Source organism: Homarus americanus, unplaced genomic scaffold, assembly GCF_018991925.1.
Source record: "Homarus americanus isolate GMGI-L3 unplaced genomic scaffold, GMGI_Hamer_2.0 scaffold41027, whole genome shotgun sequence".
Lineage (NCBI taxonomy): Eukaryota > Metazoa > Arthropoda > Malacostraca > Decapoda > Nephropidae > Homarus > Homarus americanus.
In genome coordinates, this window is record NW_024745073.1 from 8,678,083 (window position 1) to 8,698,264 (window position 20,182).

The following is a 20,182-nucleotide window of genomic DNA, read 5'->3' on the forward strand; positions in this document are numbered from 1 at the left end:
CAAGAAAACATCATTGCCACTAAAACCCCTGTGTAGCAATATAGTGTTGGGAGGTAGAAGGGCCAGGGGAGGAGGAGGGAGTAGGAATAGGAGAGGGAGGGAGAATAAGAGGAAGAAAAGGGGAGGAAAGAAGAAGAGGAGGAGGAGGGGGAGGGGAAGTAAAATGAGAAGGAGGAGGAAGAGGAGGCAGAGCAGGAGGAGAGGTGGTAGTAAGAGCGGAGAGAGTAGGAAGGGAAGGGAGAGAAGGGGGGAGAGTAGAAAGGGAGAGAAAGGAGGAGAAAGGGGGAAGGAGGGTAGAGGAGAGGGGTGGGAGGGAGGGAGAGTAGGAGGGAGGGAGGGAGGGAGGGAGGGAGGCAGAGTGGAAGGTAGGGAGGAAGGGCAGTAGGAAGGGTAGGGAGGGGGATGGAGGGCGGACAAGCAACAGCCGCTGATGGGAAGTCATCAGGAAGTTAGCGCGGACGTGATAAGCTGTTAAGGGCCCCTCAGGGTTATTACAGGTAAATATGTTCCTATAATGGTGGCAACGACCTCGTCAATACACCTGGGGAGGAGGAGTAAGAGGAGGAGGAGGAAGGGGAGGATGGGAGAAAGGGGAGAAGGAGAAGGAGGAGGAGGAAGGGGAAAAGGAGAAGAAGGAGGAGGAGGAGGAGGAGGAGAAGTGGCCGGGGTGGGGGGGAGAAGTAACTGGGAACTAGGTAGTAGGTGAAGGGAGAAACCAGGCTGATGGTGATTAATGGTAAGAGGTACTAGGTTAAGAGAGAGAGAGAGAGAGAGAGAGAGAGAGAGAGAGAGTAGGGCTAACACTTGATAACTAAATGTGTAAAAGGAGAAATAGGTTGGACAAGTCGAGGGATAGGAGGAGGCACAATCGTCAAGGCAAGTCAGAGGTGAGCCAAGGTTAGTTCAGAGGTAAGGTCAAGGAGGAGGAGTGACCTGGGTAGTAAGAGCTGTGTCACCATCACTCATCACAAACTGTAACACGTCTTCCCTCCTCGCCTCTAACATGGCCATCAGCACAACATCGCAAACAACGCAAACAACGCAAACAACGCAAACATGCCTATGAAAAGAACACAAACTTCCCTGTTATACTTGACGACCCATTAATCAGCAACAAATTCAGAACTAATCCGAAGTAAATTTCAGGTCCCCTTCGTCGTTAAGTATTAATTCCCGTTACAATTACGTGGGGCCAAGAGCTCCAACACCTCCCCAAATCGCATTAGACCCTGTGAGCGGAGGGCAGGAGGGCAGGGGTGTGGGTTGGTGGCGTTAAATGTCATTTTAGAAGCTTTACGGGTTTATCCTGGCAGGAAAATAATTTCACATCGTGCAGATTGGCGTTCTGTGTTATGACGGGGAAGAGGGGTCCTAACACCTTATACCTTGTGTGTGTGTGTGTGTGTGTGTGTGTGTGTGTGTGTGTGTGTGTGTGTGTGTGTGTGTGTGTGTGTGTGTGTGTGTGTGTGTGTGTGTGTGTGTGTGTGTGTGTGTGTGTGTGTGTGTTGTGTGTGTGTGTGTGTGTGTGTGTGTGTGTGTGTGTGTGTGTGTGTGTGTGTGTGTGTGTGTGTGTGTGTGTGTGTGTGTGTGTGTGTGTGTGTGTGTGTGTGTGTGTGTGTGTGTGTGTGTGTGTGTGTGTGTGTGTGTGTGTGTGTGTGTGTGTGTGTGTGTGTGTGTGTGTGTGTGTGTGTGTGTGTGTGTGTGTGTGTGTGTGTGTGTGTGTGTGTGTGTGTGTGTGTGTGTGTGTGTGTGTGTGTGTGTGTGTGTGTGTGTGTGTGTGTGTGTGTGTGTGTGTGTGTGTGTGTGTGTGTGTGTGTGTGTGTGTGTTTGAGAGAAGCGACACAGGTGAGACAGCTTGGAGAAGGATCAATAATAACATGAATCCTAATTAAGCTACCGTGGAAGTCACTAATTCTGCCAACTTGTCAACAGGAGTCGATTTAAGCTTGGATGAATATTAGGTTAGGTTCCCTAGGAGTAAGCAGCGGGATACAGCATTATTATACGCAGTCGGTATCTTATTGTGGTCCGTACAGTAAGTAGAGAGATTACCAGACAGATTGAGGCTCGCTTGTCCACCACAACGAATCTATCACTAGCAAGTCTACGGACTTGGCGCACCCACATTCAACCTAAACCACACACGCACCTCGATGAACCAACCACGAGACACGGAAAACCAACCACCCAACCAAAAAACAATGGACATATGAGAAAATCCTATATCGAGGATTGGATGTAATTCCATCTAATGAAGTATATAGAGATGAAGGGCCGTTTATGAAGGTCTATGAAACCCCCATCTAATGTATTATATAGAGAGGCGTCCGGTATATAGAGGTTTCACTGTACATTATATAATAGACTGTTTTATAGGACTGTTTTAAAGGACTGTTTTATATTTTCGTGTTATATAATGACTGTTTGGTGCGAGGTAATTAAGGAACATTACGCCTCGTTGACCAGTTCTGACGACAACATTAGCCTGATCAGTTCCAGCGTCACAAAGGAAAACAATCTGGCATAACCTTGTGGGAGTTTGTCAGTTTTTTTTATTGTTAACGTGATGCAGATTAGGTTTTAATTCTGACAATAGTTTTATTTTCTGGTTTACATGAGACTCCGTTTTATGTTTATGAAAATGCTCGATGTTAAATATTTCCCGATTTTGTTTTATTTTCTATACTTTCAAATATTTGTTCTTTTCTTTTAATATATATATTGTTTTTAAGTATATCATTTAATTTATCTTAGTAAATAAAAGTGAAAGATACTGGTAAGAATTTGTCACTTGTTTACGTGTTGTGTTCCGTCGTGTGAGGGCGGGAAAAAAGTATTGGTCTCTTTCTCACCTTGATGTATTACTCACCTACAAGGAGGCTTTTTATGTATGTTTGAGCCTCAGTGACGATCTAGTGTTGGAAGAAAAATATAATCCAATTCTTTTTTTTTTCACGTATTTTCAGTACTGTTCTGCGTTATTGGAACATAAATATTTCCATAACCTTATATTAAACTATTAATCCTTTTCCTTCTAAGAAATTATATACACAATTAAATACAAAACAGAATTATACTATTTTTTTCACGTTTTCTGTTTCTATTTCCAGGATTTTCAGTTTGAATTTGATGTTGGCTTTAAGACAATGCTTTATACGATGTTAATGGCGTAGGTCATGTGTTTAAGGAGGTAAGGGAGAGTGGAGAACCCGAGGAGGAGGAGGAGGGATGACAGCGGCACAGAAGAAGAACAAGAACAAGAACAAGAAGAACAAAAACATGAAGAAGACGAAGAAGAATTATATTGCTTTTAATACTATCTCTCTCTTTCCTCTCTACACATCCCGACAGCGACCTCTACTCACCAGCCTGAGGGGGAAATGACTCAAAAGGTAACATTTGTAACCCGCTGTGGCGAAATTGAGAAAAGCTTAAGCACATCCACTAAGCTGATCTGAGCCTATCACCGTCTCTTGTAACCAATTTCTGATCTCTTCCTAATGTTACTTTTCGCTTCTCCACTCACTTATGTTTCCTCTTTGATTGAACTATTTTTTTTAATGAACATGATCAGTTGCGTTAGTCAGCTCTATATATACTCAGATGTTGATTGATTCTCTGATACAATGAAATTTATGAGATATTTTTTTTCTTCTTTTAATTTCGTGTTTATTTACTTTTATTTTCTGTGTTATGAGTGTTATTTCTTAGGCTTAGTTAGGTTAGGTTAGGTTTTATTTATATAATATCACACACAATAATAATAATACACACACACACACACACACACACACACACACACACACACACACACACACACACACACACACACACACTCACACACACACACACACACACTCACACACACACACACACACACACACACACTCACACACACACACACACACACACACACACACACACACACACACACACACGAGGGAGAAAAGAAGACGAAAACACAAATTTTCTCTCCAATAACTCTCTGTTTTCTTATTCACTTTCACCTCAACCATCCCCACCTACTTTACTATCCCAGGCCAAAGTTATGTATTGCACAAAGGGGTGTGTGTGTGTGAGTGTGTGTGTGTGTGTGTGTGTGTGTGTGTGTGTGTGAGTGTGAGTGTGTGTGTGTGTGTGTATACATATCATTTACATACACATATACTCAGTAGTGACTCACACATCCTTCCGTGATACATTGAACCTTCAGAATTTTTGCATCACTGTTAAAATGATTATATCCAGCAACGCACAGGTAACTTCCGCTAAGAGTCAGGTATAATAGTTTAAAGTTATCCGAATTATTTAAATAAGGTAATTCATTTAATAAAACTTAACCAGATACAATGCACAGAACAAGTGTGTCCTAACTCCTAGAAGCGTAAAGTTGTTTATATCAATGCAACTTGTGGCCATTGTCTTAATAAGAGAACTGCTTGACCAATATGTCCTCTCCGGCCACAAGGAGTCGGGGGAGGGTCCAGGGCTCTCAACCTCACAGCCGAGGAACCAATATACCAATATCCCACTGTGCCACTTTGTTTTCCGTTTACAAGTACATACTATACCTTTTAGACTAATATAAAAATAAACAGAAGTCCGTAACATATATACGAGGCCATAGAGTGAATATAAGATGATATAGTTTCACCAGATAACTTGACTACAACACGCTAGGTTAACACGGACGACTGCGACGGGTACAGCAGGAGGGAGGCCAAGACGTGACAGATATGGGCGAGAGAGACGTGAAATATTCATCATTTACCTCGTGTAGAGATCCTTGTTGTGACTTGTTAAAGCTTCGTTAAAATTCATTATAATTTATTCGTTTTTTTTTACAATTCGTTGAACACAATAATGAACGGAGGAAAAGTATGATCGCTAGCACGGATGTATGTATGAACGCTAGTACGGACGCTTGTATGAATGCTAACACGGACGCACGCATACAAGTACGTAAGTATATTATATATTCTGAAGCCCACCACCTCCTCCAACCTCACGAGAATATTTAAAAATCAACTAAAGAAAAAAAAAAGAAAAAAAATCACCATAATTTTTTTTTCTTCTCCACAATACGCTACTGACAGTGACCATTACCGAGTCTGCCCTCACCAACTGGCTACTGTGTGAGGTAATGATGAGGTGTAGGTGCGCCGTCACTCGCTTACCGTTCATTATACAACACTATTACAGGATGCCGTGTCTCCCCTTACGTGACTGGCCTGTTCCTCGTTGTAAACCGCTGGGGTACACCATGTAATTAGGTTAAAAAGAAAAAAGCTTGTTCTTCTCTGTCACAAACTGTTTTCTAATGCAAGGTGTCGCAGGGTTATGACACCGAGAATAATGTATAACTGTGTGGGTTAGTATTCTTGCTGTTTGGTACTGTTTTCTGTGTCTCGGTGACGTCTGTACTCTACGTGTTATTAAGGGAGACTTGACGCTTTTGTTATTATTGTTGTTATTGTTACTATTATTATTATTATTGATCTTATTGTCATTATCATTCATGTTATTGTTTTTGTTCATTATTATTATTATTGTTGTTGTTGTTATTAATATTGTTTTTGTTATTTATGTCATTGTTATTGTTGTTGTTATTAACCAATCCTCTTAACAGTCAAACAGTCAGTGTAGCCAACAATGTTAACAGTCAAACAGTCAGTGTAGCCAATACTGAGTCATTATTAAAGTCATTGTTGCTGTCATTCATCTTTAATGCTTTTGTCTCTTGTTTCTTTTGTTATAACTGTAATTGTTATGTTGTTGTTGTTGTTGGTGATGGTGGTTAAATTGTTGTTGTTGTTGGTAGTGATAGTTGGTGGTGGTTGTGGTTAAGAGTTGTTGTTGGTGGTGGTTAAAAGTTGTTGTTGTTGGTAGTGATAGGTGGTGGTGGTTGTGGTTAAAAGTTGTTGTTGTTGGTGGTGGTTAAAAGTTGTTGTTGGTAGTGATAGGTGGTGGTGGTTGTGGTTAAAAGTTGTTGTTGTTGGTGGTGGTTAAAAGTTGTTGTTGGTGGTGGTGGTTGTGGTTAAGAGTTGTTGTTGTTGTTGGTGGTGGTAGTGAATGTTAAACGCTCTGGTAACATAAATACCTTAATGACAACAACAACAACACAGTCACCTCCTGAGTTAGGTCACGAGACAAGGCGGAGGTTACGTCTCACAATGTCATCATACTGTTCGTGTTGTTTTTATTATATTTTTCTTACCAGAGCCTTGAACAAGATCATTTTTACTTCCCCGAGTGTGAAAATTATCAGAGACTAACACCGGAAAGTTATTAACCCTTAAAATAATCAGAATATAGATAAAATTACTAAAATAACGAAATACTGGAGTGATAATTCGAGTGTCTGTCTGTCAACCAATCAGCTGCCTTGTTACAAACTGTCTCTAGGCTTCAGTGAGAAGCTTGGAGACATGACGTGACCAATACCTATGCGGTACAGTACAGCACACCTGCATCAACGTCACAATACTACTTATTGATCTTGTGTGAAAGAAGCATGATTTGTGGGTCAGGTCTCTCTCTCTCTCTCTCTCTCTCCCTCTCTCTCTCTCTCTCTCTCTCTCTCTCTCTCTCTAGTATGACGCGGTATCATGCATCTTGTACTCGCCGGGGTAGAGAATGTCGTACGTTATGGCCGTAGTTGTGAGAGCAATATTCAGAGTACAATGACCTAAAGACCTCAGCCGATAAATATCCCTGATGTATACATATTCATGATCTTGTCCGCCCTTGCTTATGTATACACTTTTAAGATTATATGTATACACTCCCTCTCTAGTAGTTTTATGTATATACAGTATATATGTTTGTTTTAATGCGTCATATACGTTCTTAATTCTGGTATTATTGTATTTTTTAATGTTTTAGATCAAGTGATGACAAGAGGTTATTGTTCAGTCCTTTTCTAGATAAATATAGTGTTGTTTATGTCAACAATGATGTACACACACACACACACACACACACACACACACACACACACACACACACACACACACAGCAAAACTCATCTTATCCACTGGCATTCACAGATAAGTTAAAAAAAAAACTCCTTTACCTCACCGACAAACACAAAGAGTCATAACGAAAGCTAGACACACAGACCAGTAACAAACACACCACAATGCGTGGGTTAAGTCAGGAAGCCAATGTCTTTTCTTATCGTTGTATTGTAGTTCAAGTAAGTCTGTTAATCTATATTCTCTCTTGATGAGGTTAAGGGAAAAAATTAACTTATGATTCTTTTAGGTAATGGATGACTATCGATGGTAACTCATTAGACAGTAAGATAAGGGGGTCTGGTGGGAGGGTCCTCAAGGGGGAGTTTTAAGCTCATTATAACTTTACGGTGATAGTGGTAAGTAGGGCATGACGGCGGTACACCTGGGGGGGAGGAGGAGGAGGGGAGGGAGGAGGGGTGGGGGGGAAGGGGAAGAAGGAGGGGAGGAAGTGAGGAGGGGAGGGTGGGGGAAGGGGATTTATGGAGGGAGTGGGAGAGGAGTCTTGGAGAGGGTAGGTAGCTGGTGAGGGAGGGGGAGAGAAGCTTTGGTGAGGGAGGGAAGCTGGTGAGGGGAGAAGAGGAGGGAGGAGGGTGAGAGAAGAGGAGGGAGGAGTAGAGGAAGAGTTGTGGAGTAGAGTATTCCACAAACCACTCACCTGTGTCACATCTACCTGTCAACTACACAACATAAACAATGACTAAACATTAATCACTCAGATGTATAACAACTATTCCACCTTCCACCTAAACACCTGGCTATTAAAGGGATGAAATACATTACATTATCTTACCTGAGTCTTAGCAGCTTCAATATAGAGGAGAAAGTGGAGGAACAGGCTGGGTCTTAAGTGGCTGTCGAGGATCATGTTTCAACGTGATCCGGTACAGGTTCATTACAGGTCTCGGTCTTCCATGTGTGCTTCAGTCCTGTGTTCTGGTACAGGTTCAATACAGGTCTCGGTCTTCCATGTGTGATACAGGTTCACTACAGGTCTGGGTCTTCCATGTGTGCTTCAGTCAATGTTTGCTTTATATTTACACTTGTTGATGTTGTAGTACACGATATATTTACAGAACTGGTAAATATATAAGTGTAAATCAGGTGGTAATGTTATGTTCCTCAGTAAGTGGTCTGGTCAGTAAGTGGTCTACTCAGTAATGCTGGTAGTGTTGTGTTCCTCAGTAAGTGGTCTACTCAGTAAGTCTGCTGGTAGTGTCGTGTTCCTCAGTAAGTGGTCTGGTCAGTAAGTGGTCTACTCAGTAATGCTGGTAGTGTTGTGTTCCTCAGTAAGTGGTCTGCTCTGTAAGTGGTCTACTCAGTAATGCTGGTAGTGTTGTGTTTCTCAGTAAGTGGTCTACTCAGTAAGTCTGCTGGTAGTGTCGTGTTCCTCAGTAAGTGGTCTGGTCAGTAAGTGGTCTACTCAGTAATGCTGGTAGTCTTGTGTTCCTCAGTAAGTGGTCTACTCAGTAAGTCTGCTGGTAGTGTGTTCCCAGTAAGTGGTCTGGTCAAGGGTCTACCTATGCTGGAGTGTCGTGTCTCAGGCGGTCTGCCAGTAAGTCTGCTGGTAGTGTGTCAGTAAGTGGTCTGGTCAGTAAGTGGTCTACCTTGTAATGCTGGTAGTGCGTTTCTCAGCAGTGGTCTACTCAGTAATGCTGGTAGTGTCGTGTTCCTCAGTAAGTGGTCTCAGTAAGTCTGCTGGTAGTGTGTCAGTAAGTGGTCTGGTAAGTGGTCTGCTCAGTAAGTCTCTGGTAGTGTGTTCTCAGTAAGTGGTCTGGTCAGTAAGTGGTCTACTCAGTAATGCTGGTAGTGTTGTGTTCCTCAGTAAGTGGTCTACTCAGTAAGTCTGCTGGTAGTGTCGTGTTCCTCAGTAAGTGGTCTGGTCAGTAAGTGGTCTACTCAGTAATGCTGGTAGTGTTGTGTTCCTCAGTAAGTGGTCTACTCAGTAAGTCTGCTGGTAGTATGTTCCTCAGTAAGTGGTCTGGTCAGTAAGTGGTCTACTCAGTAATACTGGTAGTGTTGTGTTCCTCAGTAAGTGGTCTGCTCAGTAAGTCTGCTGGTGGTCTTGATCACTCAGCAGCCGTCGCCTCTTGACAGTACTGGCCTCCACCGCCGTCACCCTGTTGTCTCACAACTCACCGTCTGCACTACAACAGTTACCCCGCTAATCACCTCTGGGCTGGTTCATACACCTTTAACATCGTAAATCAATTAGTTATACTCTTTGTATTTTGTATTTTTACTTTTTATCCATCTTGATAATAATATTTTGGTATTTTCTTAACTTGTATTATTTAGTAAGTTTGTTTATCCCAGAGATGTTTACACATCTCTTAAATACGGTGTTTGTATAATGTTTGCTTTCAATGGTACGTTTATACACAAGTAACTCGTATATAGAATAAAGCATCTCTTACCCTCTCTCTCTCTTCCTCCCTCCTCTACCACTCTTTGGCCCCACTGTCTTTCCTCTCTCTCTCTCTCTTCCCCTTCCACCTCTTCCTCACCTCGCCCCACCTCCACAGCCTCTTCCTCACCTCGCCCCACCTCCACAGCCTCTTCCTCACTAGGGATATCCCGTCTTCCTCTCTATACTTAGGCGGTGTTCGGGAGATGAATGCCTAATCGGATGGATAGGTTATCACGTGATCGCTGACGTTAAAAGCGGTCCCTGATTGGTCGGTTTAATAAGCTCGGCCAATCAGGAGCCATTTGATCAAAGTTAATTTTGTGGTAGGGAGATTCTTGTGAAGCTGAGGCTCGTCTTCTCTCTTTTATTCAACTTATCTTTCCTTCTTACATTTCCTTACCAATCTCCAAGTTATTTTGGTTTTATTCTCCCTCTGTTTGTGTTTGGATAATGCGTTTGGATACTGTTTGGATACTGTTTGGATAATGTTTGGATAATGTTTGGATACTGTTTGGATACTGTTTGGATAACGTATAGATACTGTTTGGATACTGTTTGGATAATGTTTGGATACTGTTTGGATAATGTTTGGATAATGTTTGGATACTGTTTGGATACTGTTTGGATAACGTATAGATACTGTTTGGATACTGTTTGGATAATGTTTGGATACTGTTTGGATAATGTTTGGATAATGTTTGGATACTGTTTGGATAATGTTTGGATAATGTTTGGATACTGTTTGGATACTGTTTGGATACTGTTTGGATAATGTTAGGATAATGTTTGGATACTTCGCTCCAGGTAGTTTGTGTGTGTGTGTTTTTTTCCTAATATTTTTCTAATCAATCTTTGGAGTTATTTTGTTTTCTGATAATCATACACTGTGTTTGGATTAGCATGGATTATGATCTGTTTGATTGGTTAAGTCTTAAGTCTTCTTGTGTTTGATTGGTTAAGTCTTTAAGTCTTCTTGTGTATGATTGGTTAAGTCTTAAGTCTTCTTGTGTTTGCTTGGTTAAGTCTTAAGTCTTCTTGTGTATGATTGGTTAAGTCTTAAGTCTTCTTGTGTATGATTGGTTAAGTCTTAAGTCTTCTTGTGTATGATTGGTTAAGTCTTAAGTCTTCTTGTGTATGATTGGTTAAGTCTTAAGTCTTCTTGTGTATGATTGGTTAAGTCCTTAAGTCTTCTTGTGTATGATTGGTTAAGTCTTAAGTCTTCTTGTGTATGATTGGTTAAGTCTTAAGTCTTCTTGTGTATGATTGGTTAAGTCTTAAGTCTTCTTGTGTATGATTGGTTAAGTCTTAAGTCTTCTTGTGTATGATTGGTTAAGTCTTAAGTCTTCTTGTGTATGATTGGTTAAGTTAAGTCTTCTTGTGTATGATTGGTTGGTTAAGTCTTCTTAAGTCTCTCTTGTGTATGATTGGTTAAGTCTTAAGTCTTGTGTAGATTGGTTAAGTCTTAAGTCTTCTTGTATGATTGGTTAAGTCTTAAGTCTTGTGTATGATTGGTTAAGTCTTAAGTCTTTGTGTATGATTGGTTAAGTCTTAAGTCTTTGTAGTATGATTGGTTAAGTCTTAAGTCTTCTTGTGTATGATTGGTTAAGTCTTAAGTCTTCTTGTGATGATTGGTTAAGTCTTAAGTCTTCTTGTGTTTGATTGGTTAAGTCTTAAGTCTTCTTGTGTATGATTGGTTAAGTCTTAAGTCTTCTTGTGTATGATTGGTTAAGTCTTAAGTCTTCTTGTGTATGATTGGTTAAGTCTTAAGTCTTCTTGTGTATGATTGGTTAAGTCTTAAGTCTTCTTGTGTATGATTGGTTAAGTCTTAAGTCTTCTTGTGTATGATTGGTTAAGTCTATGTTTATTAATTTTGTTTAAGACGTCTGTTTTGTCTTGGTTTAGTTTGGGTTTATTTTTCACATTTGGTTTATCCATATTTTAGTTTTTCACTTTTTTTTGTCTATGTTAATTTATTTTCACATCTAATTTCAGTTTAATTTTCAAGTTTTCACATAATGGTTTAGTTTTTTCATTGGTTTCATTTTAGTTTTATTATTCATATTTTTGTTAATTTGTTTTAATTTTGTTTATATCTTTGTGAAGTTTGGTTTAATTTTTCACGTTTGTGTTTCACTTTCACATTACTCTTCTTCTTTAACAAAAAACATCCAAAAAGAATGTTTAGGTTTTAACATATATAAACATTCAATGACATTTTTTATATTCGATCTTTTACAAATGTCCTGAATATTTTTTTTACTAGGATGAACAAAGGATATAAAGAAACACTGGCTATGACGTAGATAATAGTCAGTTGTATTTTTATTTCTAGGATGGACAAAGGATATAAAAGAAACACTGACTGGGCATAACAATGACATATATATTTTGTCTTTATACTGATTGAGGCTGGCGGCATCTATATACATACAAACAAAGTATACACAATAGTTCTCCTCGTCTCACCCACTCACAGGTGTCTGAGGCGAGGGAAGGAAATAAAATGAATTAAAAACTACCTGGGAAAAAAAATAGTAATTAGCAACAGTGTGATGACGTCACGGCCACCTTCCTCCTACTCCGGCTCCCTGACTTGCCCTGAAATACACACACACACGCACACATACAGACATACTCACATACTTACACACACATACGTAAACAGACACAGACATGTACACAGTCACACATACTCACACACACACACACACACACACACACGGACGCTTTTGATATTTTTACTCTGGGAATTTCAATCATCTGGGAGGACAGACTAAAGAAAATAGATGGTATGATATGAGAAACACAGGATGAATAAATGAATGACTCTGAGTGTTATTCATGAACTGTTGATATGTAATGTACACCTCTTAAATCCCCATTACGAAGAAGAGAAAATAACAGATGTGGAGTTTTCCTTATGTGTCGTGAGAATGATTGACCTTGACACACCTATTGTAATACCCTGTCTCTCCCTTCTCACTAAGATCTGGGGTGAGGGAGGGTGAGGGAGGGGTGAGGGAGGATGGGGGAGGGGTGAGGGAGGGAGGGGCGAAGGATATAAGGGGTGAGGTAGGGTGAGGGAGGATGGGGAGGGAGGAGGTGAGGGAGGAAGGGAGGGGCGAAGGATATAAGGGGTGAGGTACGGGTGAGGGAGGATGGGGGAGGGGTGAGGGAGTGAGTTAATATCCCCAGTGTAATAATCCTGTAACTACTGAAAGAGAGATGAATTTAGTCCAAAAAATGAGAGGATGTGAAATATTCTTCTTCTTTCTCCTCTCTGCCATATTGGGATTCCTACGCCACTTTTAGTCATTTATTCCAATATGTTGAGGATCTTCATGACACACAGTGAAGGGGAACAAGTGAATGGCGAAATTATAGCCAATCAGATCCCCTAAAGTCATGATCTCTCTCTCTCCCTCCCTCCCTCCCTCCCTTCATCCGTCCCTCCCTCTGTCTGTTTCTCTCTCCCTCCCTCCCTCCCTCCCTCCCTTCATCCGTCCCTCTCTCTCTCTCTCTCTATCCTTCTCGCTCTTTGTCCCCCCTTCTCTCGCTCTCTCTCCTACCTCCTTAAATGGGGACTCGAGACGCGACACATGATATGACTTGACTGATATATTAGAAAATGGAAATGTCTTTACAATGTTTACAATATGAATAAAAATAAATATCAGATGAATAGAAGGAATAAAATAGGATAGGTCGAGATATGACGTGATAGGACACAGTAGGATAGATAAGGATGAGGTTTGGGTTATGTTAGGCGGCGGGAGTAGACGGGAGAGATGTCAGTAGCGCATCTTGTTGGGCTCAAGGAGTGAGGTGGAGTCGGCGTCAGGATTTACCTAAAAACCGTCGCGCCAAATCCACATCACTACAAAACGCGCGCCAAATCTTCCCAAGCTGGCGGGAACGTGACGTCATCACCACACGCACCAAAAAAAGAAAAAAGTGACAGTCGCCGCACGAAGAGGTTCCTGAGCATCAAGTAATAGTCTGGTGGGTGAAGGAGAAAGGGGATATGATGGTGTCTTTACTAACACTATGTACAAGCTAAGGGTGAGACTTAAAGATGGTGAGGAGCCTCTGTGTTATGGCGACCTAAGTACAGTTCTCTACAGCACAGTTATGGCGGCCCAGTTGGCGATTTTTAATAAATGCGCCGAAATTGGGAATATATGTATATGTATGTATTTATATATATATTTATAAAATGAGAGAACGTTAGAGAGAAGCCAACTCTCTCTCTCTCTCTCTTTCTCTCTCTCTCTCTTTCTCTCTCTCTCTTTCTCTCTCTCTCTCTCTCTTTCTCTCTCTCTCTCTCTTCTGGTGATGTGGAACTGGGTGATGAGTATTCATAATGATCATAATGACAGGCCTTACAACTAGCGTCACGTTTGAATACATCATACAACATACAGTCATTATAGAGTATCTCGGCGAATATAAAATGTAGTTATTCTTATACTGTACTGTACGCGTGTTGTGTTATATCGAGTGAAAAATACTGAACCTTTGTCTTAAAAAGAAACATCTCAAAGCTGCCCTTTTTTTCGCTCCACGACGAAAAAAAAGGCTTTGGAAGAACTCATTTAATATACATTTTTTTTTTGACAAAACTGTTCTTCCCAAGGCGCTATGCTATTTATGGTGCTCATCTTATAATACACTTTGTCCTTTATATATATATACAGTATATATATCAATACAATTCTGGTCAACCTGCATACAAGCACCCAAACAGACATTCACTCATGGTCCTACAGTTCTTTCTTTTTTTTAATACAAGGAACTGAAGAGTGGCACAAACATGGTCTCGTAACTATGGAGATGGACTTTGTTGAATACAATTTTTTTGACTGACTAGAGAGATGAATGACGACAACAGCCTACTGCTGATTGGTCGACAGAGGCGCCTGCTGATTGGCTGGCTTATCCAACTCAACAGACGTCGCCACCAAGATAAGGAAGGAATGTAGTGTACACAATAGTTAGTAAAGTCCTTATTGGAGAGCGTCCATCGTTTTCGTTAGCATTAAGAATCCTTACCAAAATAACAATCAATTCCTGACAACTGCCACACAAAAATTGAGCTTCTTTTGAAATAGTTTGACACAGTATTACAAATGTAGAAGGTCTCCCGCCGCTCACAGCAGCTTCACGAGAATAAAACAGCAGTTTCTTGCTCTGGTTTCGAGACATCAAGTTGTAGTCTAGTTGTCGGAGGATCAGCAAAGCAAAGAAGTGCGCCCAATGAAACAGGGTTCTGAAGCAAAGTGAAGCGGGTCGACATTTGATTCAAACACTAAGACAATAGTATGATCATATGTTGTGTGTTTTTTGTTTGTTTGTTTTTGCCCCTGAAATTCCTTTACATAACAAAGCAGACCACACGTTCTCCTGCAGACGGGACAAAATAGAATCAGTTTTTGTTTATATTAGATTTCCTCCGTCACTCCCGTCGTCTCCTCTGTAACTTTGAACCAACTCTCATAACCCGAGTCCGTCCACGATGACGAAAAATACTGATGTTTTTTTACATACAATGTTCATTCTCTACGCCACGAATTGACATCGAGGAGGCTGGTGCGAACACTATAACCGGTGTACTTAATAGTTAGATATGTGCAGTTGTACTTTAATGTACGCGTGTAATGACGTAGTACACGTTACACGAGGTTATGAACCTTTGGAATGACGATAGAGACAGACGCCTCAATTGATGGTCTTACTGCACTGGTGGTGGCAGGCCACAGAGGATGTCTTCAAGCCCTCGGACATGTACACGTGATGCTGGTACACGCACACTACTAAGGCATGAATACACAGCGCTATGGGATGTGTACACATTCTTGAGGCATGTCTGTGCAGTACTGGAAGGTGTGCACACAGTACCCAGACATGTGCACACAGTACCTAGAGATGTACGCACACTATTGTAGTGTACACAGTACCTAGACATATGTGCACAATGTTGTAGGGTGTGCACACAGTACTAGAACATGTACAGTACTCGTTGCACTCGGATGTGTTCATATTACACGGGTATAACTACACTATGTTGAGGCTCTTTTATACCACACCGGAACACGGACACACCACTCTGCTCACTATACACATTGTACTGTGACGCACTGAGCAGCGCACCCACCCACCCCGAGGTTCTGGTGCGCGCCTCGTACCGAACACTGGTAGCAACACTCACGCCTCGTACACAACGCACTGACCACCACACACGCCGCACTCAGATGGTCTCTACAGATATCACAGATAATTGAGTAAATATCAACGATACAGTCTATCGTACCATGGCGTTACGTTATGTGTAAATCACCTTTGAGAATTCGCATGAAAGTCTTCTTGAACTGCTGGTTGGCGAGGGCGTAACAGAAGGGGTTGATGGGGCTGTTGGCGTAGCAGAGGAAGTACGCGAACATGTAGACGTGGGTGTTGGTGCACTGGCAGAAGCCCTCGGCGATGGCCAAGATGTGGTAGGGCGTCCAGCAGGCCACAAAGGCGCCCAGGATGATGGATATCGTTCTTAAGGCTTTATTGGCTCTATTTTCCGATTTAGAACGATGTCGCTTTTCCCCTTCACTCTTTTTCTTCTTCTTCTTTAAGCTGCGGAAAGACTTGACGATGCCCTTCCTGGAACCCTTCAGTGAACCCTTGACGGAGCTCTGGGCGTCGGACACGACGGCCACCGAGCTCCCCTTGTCCCTCTCTATGAGTGATGAAGACTCGGTTCTCGCTACACTCGTCACCGTCTTGTTGGAGTTGATGTTGTGGGTGGTGATGAGTTGGTTGGTGAGGCCCGCCGTGGAGCCTGGTCGCCCGGCCTCCGTCAGGCTCGCACTCCCTCTTGGCCGGACCTGAGGCGTGGCGGGCACTACTGCTGGTGAAGTCATGTTGTTGGAACTATTTGCCGCCGTCGCTATGTTATTGTGTGCGTTACTGTTGTTGGTGGCAGTGGTGGTGGGGGCAGTTGCTGTGGTGTCTTTCTTCGGACTAACAGGGATGTTATGCCTATCAGTTCCTGCCAGGCTGGTGACAGCGGTACAGGCGTGGATGATGGAAGTTACCAAGACGTTTGTGGAGTGTTCAGAAGACTCGTCCTTGTCGCAACACTCGTCGTCAGCATCTGCTGATTCGTCAGCTTCTTCAATACTCATCTCCAGATCCTCCTCGTCCGAGCGTGACTGCATACGGCTGATCTTGCGATGTATGCTGTGAGGTGTGGTGAGCGTGGAGGTGAGGGAGCGCACCGTGGACGAGGTGGGGCTGTGTAGGGTGGCCGCCCACACCGAGGATGGTGGGTCCTCCACGACTGGTGATGGAAGGATGATCGACGACTCGTCCATGAAACGTAAATCACCCGTGTCCAAGCCCGTGAGAACATCGTAGGCCATGGGGCCGTAGTTTAATGATGATGGGGGTCGCGTGGTACAGATACTACTAACACTCATACTGTCAGCGAACATAGCTGGTGGAGCTATAACTCTCTCATCTAAGAGGTCGGTGGGCGTGGAGGCCGCTAGAGGTAGGATAGGCACGGTACTGATGGGTCTAAGAGGCAGTGAAGTAGGATGAAGAGGCTGCTGGGGCTTGGTGGGTGGTGTTGGATCTCCGCTAGACTGCACGCTCAGGGTCTCATCTGAGTGTCCACTGTTGTCGTCGTCGTCATTTTTTGAAAATTCTCCAGACATTCGCTTGGCCAGCGGTGTGGTGGCCGCCCCAAGCGTTATGTCCAGCAGCCCTGAGCCCTGCAAACTGGCCTCGCGCAGAGCCACATCAGGCAGTATGGGTTTATTCCTGGGTGAGTGATGGTGGTGGTCGTGTAAGGGCAGAGACCGTGCCAGCGACACGGCCAGAGCTCCGATGCCGGTGTCCGAGGAGGAGCTGCCCTCTAACGTGGTGGAGGTGTCCAGGACACTCTGTTCAGGGATCTTCGGAAGGGTGTCTGTGGTTGGTGTCTTGCGGTGCTGTGGCGGAGGGTCAAGGCGCGGCACCGTGCTATTAGGTAGACCTGCTTTCCGTGGTAGTGGCACCTGACTACTTTCCTCGTCAGAGTCAAAGGCCGGACTGCTCGATCGTTCTGATTTTTCAGCTTGTTCTCCACGACGCTCTGAAAAACTCGTCGTTTCTGTTGTTTTAGAGGAAGTTTTTTGACTCGACGACGAGTCGCTGACACCGGATCCTCCCTGCGGCGCCTGTGTAGTTGTGTTAATGACAGGGGGAGGGCCAGGCTGCGGCTTGTCTTGACTAAGTAAGGTGCTCTGTGTCTTGCTCATGCCTAGGCCGGCGGTGCGACCCGCCATACCGGCCATACCACCGGCGCTCAAAGCCACCAGCGTCTGCATTTTCCGATGTTTGGCTTCTGACTTTTTTTGCATGTCATAAGCTGTTTTATATATACCAGCATAGAGGACGAACAGGACGACAAGAGTGACCCAGTAGTAGGTGACGATAAGAGCCGTGTTGAAGACCGGGTCCCGTAAGAACTGCACCTCGCACTCGTTGTGCAACAGTGAGCGATAACCCACGAAATGTTCCCATCCGAAGATACTGATGAAGAAGAGTAACGCCGGGACGATCCACACCATCGCTACCATCACCATCACCTTCGTCCGCGTCCGCCAACCGCGGTATTTAGCAGCGATCTTGACGGAACAGAAACGGTCGATGGTGATGAGTAGCACTGTGTACTGCGAGGCGAGGCACACGGTGTAGTCCACTGAGAGCCACAGATCACACAAGATGGGTCCTAGCGTCCACTCCCCCATCAACACGTACACGGTGTAGAACGGCATTGAAACCGACCCAATGATCACATCGGTCATGGCCAAGGAGGCGATGAAGTAGTTGGAGGGTTGGCGGATGGCGCGCTCCACGATGAACGAGAGCAACACCAGCAGGTTACCTCCAACGGTTAGGATCATACAGCAGGCCAGACAGATGGCGATCAACACCGTCTGCCAGAGCTCGAAGGGCGGCAGGATGGTGGTGCCGCCCTCCGTGGCTGTGATGTTAGCCAGGGCGCACTCAAGGGAGCCGTTGCCCCAGCAGGTGGCGTTGTCCCCCCAGAGGTCGGAGGAAGCGTTCAGGTAGCTGATGGAAGGATCGTTGAGCCTAGTGGGCCCTACGTCCCAGGGCACCAGAAGAGTTGTGCTGCCGCCGCCGACTCCTAGTGTGTCCCCGAAGGGCGCCGTCATGTTGAACGACGCCTCGGGGTCCCCATCGTCAACGTTGATGCTGCCTCGCTCACGTTGCTGTTTCCTGAAACACGAAAACTGTTGTTAGGAGCTACACTGACCCAAGAATGTGAAGCATCTAAAACACCTGACCGCCGAGAATATTATTAGAGGCAGTAATGACCCGGCAGTTGAGGCTGTTAACACACACTGTGTAAACACTTACAATAACATGTAAAAAAATGTCTTAGTTGTCTTTCGTTTATATATTATTAAATGTACATTATGGAAGTAACGACTACCGGTATGTATCCTTTATATACTATTAATTATCATAATATATAGCAAAATAATGAGGCAAATACATTATTATATCCAATTAATTTTTTTTATACAATTTATATTTAATTGACACTTCAAAATATTTAAAGAGTACTGAGAGTAAATTAAAAGTAGAATGTGTGTCGAAGGAAATACGTATCACAACTTTGGAAACTTTCAAGGTCCTGAAGAAAAAGTATTAAAGTAGTGTAAAGTATCGACAGTACCAAGTCTCTCTCTCTCTCTCTCTCTCTCTCTCTCTCTCTCTCTCTCCTTGAAGCGGTACACGAGAGTTGTTTTCATTTACACGCGCTAAGTGGTCCGTGTCGCCGCGGAGATCATCACTGGAGGCAAGTTTTAATGTTGCATATGAACGATACAGTCTATACATGTATGCATAGTTATATATATACACTCAGGCTATTCGGGTATCTGGAGATTTGGATCTGTCATGGACGATTGAGACAGCAGCGGTGGTTAGTGTCAGGGAGTGAATCAATCATCAATGACTGAACGACTAAGTAATTAAATGAATGAGTGAGTCAGTCATTGAATGAACCAGTGAGGTGATAAATGAGTTAGTGTGTGTGAGTTGATGGAAACAGGTCATACACACATAGAGCTGCTGATGGAGGTACACATAATACCTTTGGCAGGTCGTTCCCTAAAACTGAATAATCATCAGTCGCCGGTGACACTGTGGAGATTAATGCACGTCTCCGAATGCGTTCCGACCGGGATGATAAACCGGTGGAGACGAGGTCTATATAAAGCCGAAGTCAGAGTCACACGCACGCGTCAGAACGCAAGGTAATATCCGGTAGTTGTGAGGGTGAAAATTACCTGTCGACACTACGGAGGAGCCAATCAGCACACAGACGAGACAGGTGGTGAGCCAATCAGCAGACAGACGGGATAGGTGGAGAGCCAATCAGCAACTAGACGAGACAGTGGGTGACCCAATCAGCAGACAGATGAAATAGTGGTGACCCAATCAGCGCACAGATGGAATAGTGGTGAGCCAATCAGTACACAGACGGGATAGATTTTGAACCAATCAGAAGACAGAAGAGCGTGAACTTCATAACTTCATGACCCGTGCTCGGAACATAGGGGGGGAGGGGAAGTGGGGCTGGTGAAGGGGAGGGTGGGTCCTGGGGAGGGGAGAGTCCTGGGGGAGGGGGAGAGAGCGGAAAGAGGTTCTGGGGGAAGGAAAGGAAAATGGTCTTGGGGAAGGGAGG

General features: G+C 43.5%; 1 protein-coding gene across 1 annotated transcript in view; it reads right to left on the reverse strand.

Moving 5' to 3' along the window:
- Positions 1-12,930: 12,930 nt before the first annotated feature.
- The window catches only part of LOC121878426 (muscarinic acetylcholine receptor M3-like), a 37,562-nt gene continuing 30,310 nt past the window's right edge, over positions 12,931-20,182 (reverse strand). The window contains exon 2 of the mRNA XM_042384658.1: positions 12,931-18,705. Within this exon, the coding sequence (XP_042240592.1) occupies positions 15,744-18,641 (2,898 nt within the window). The 5' untranslated portion in view covers positions 18,642-18,705 and the 3' untranslated portion in view covers positions 12,931-15,743. The remainder of the gene's footprint in view (positions 18,706-20,182) is intronic.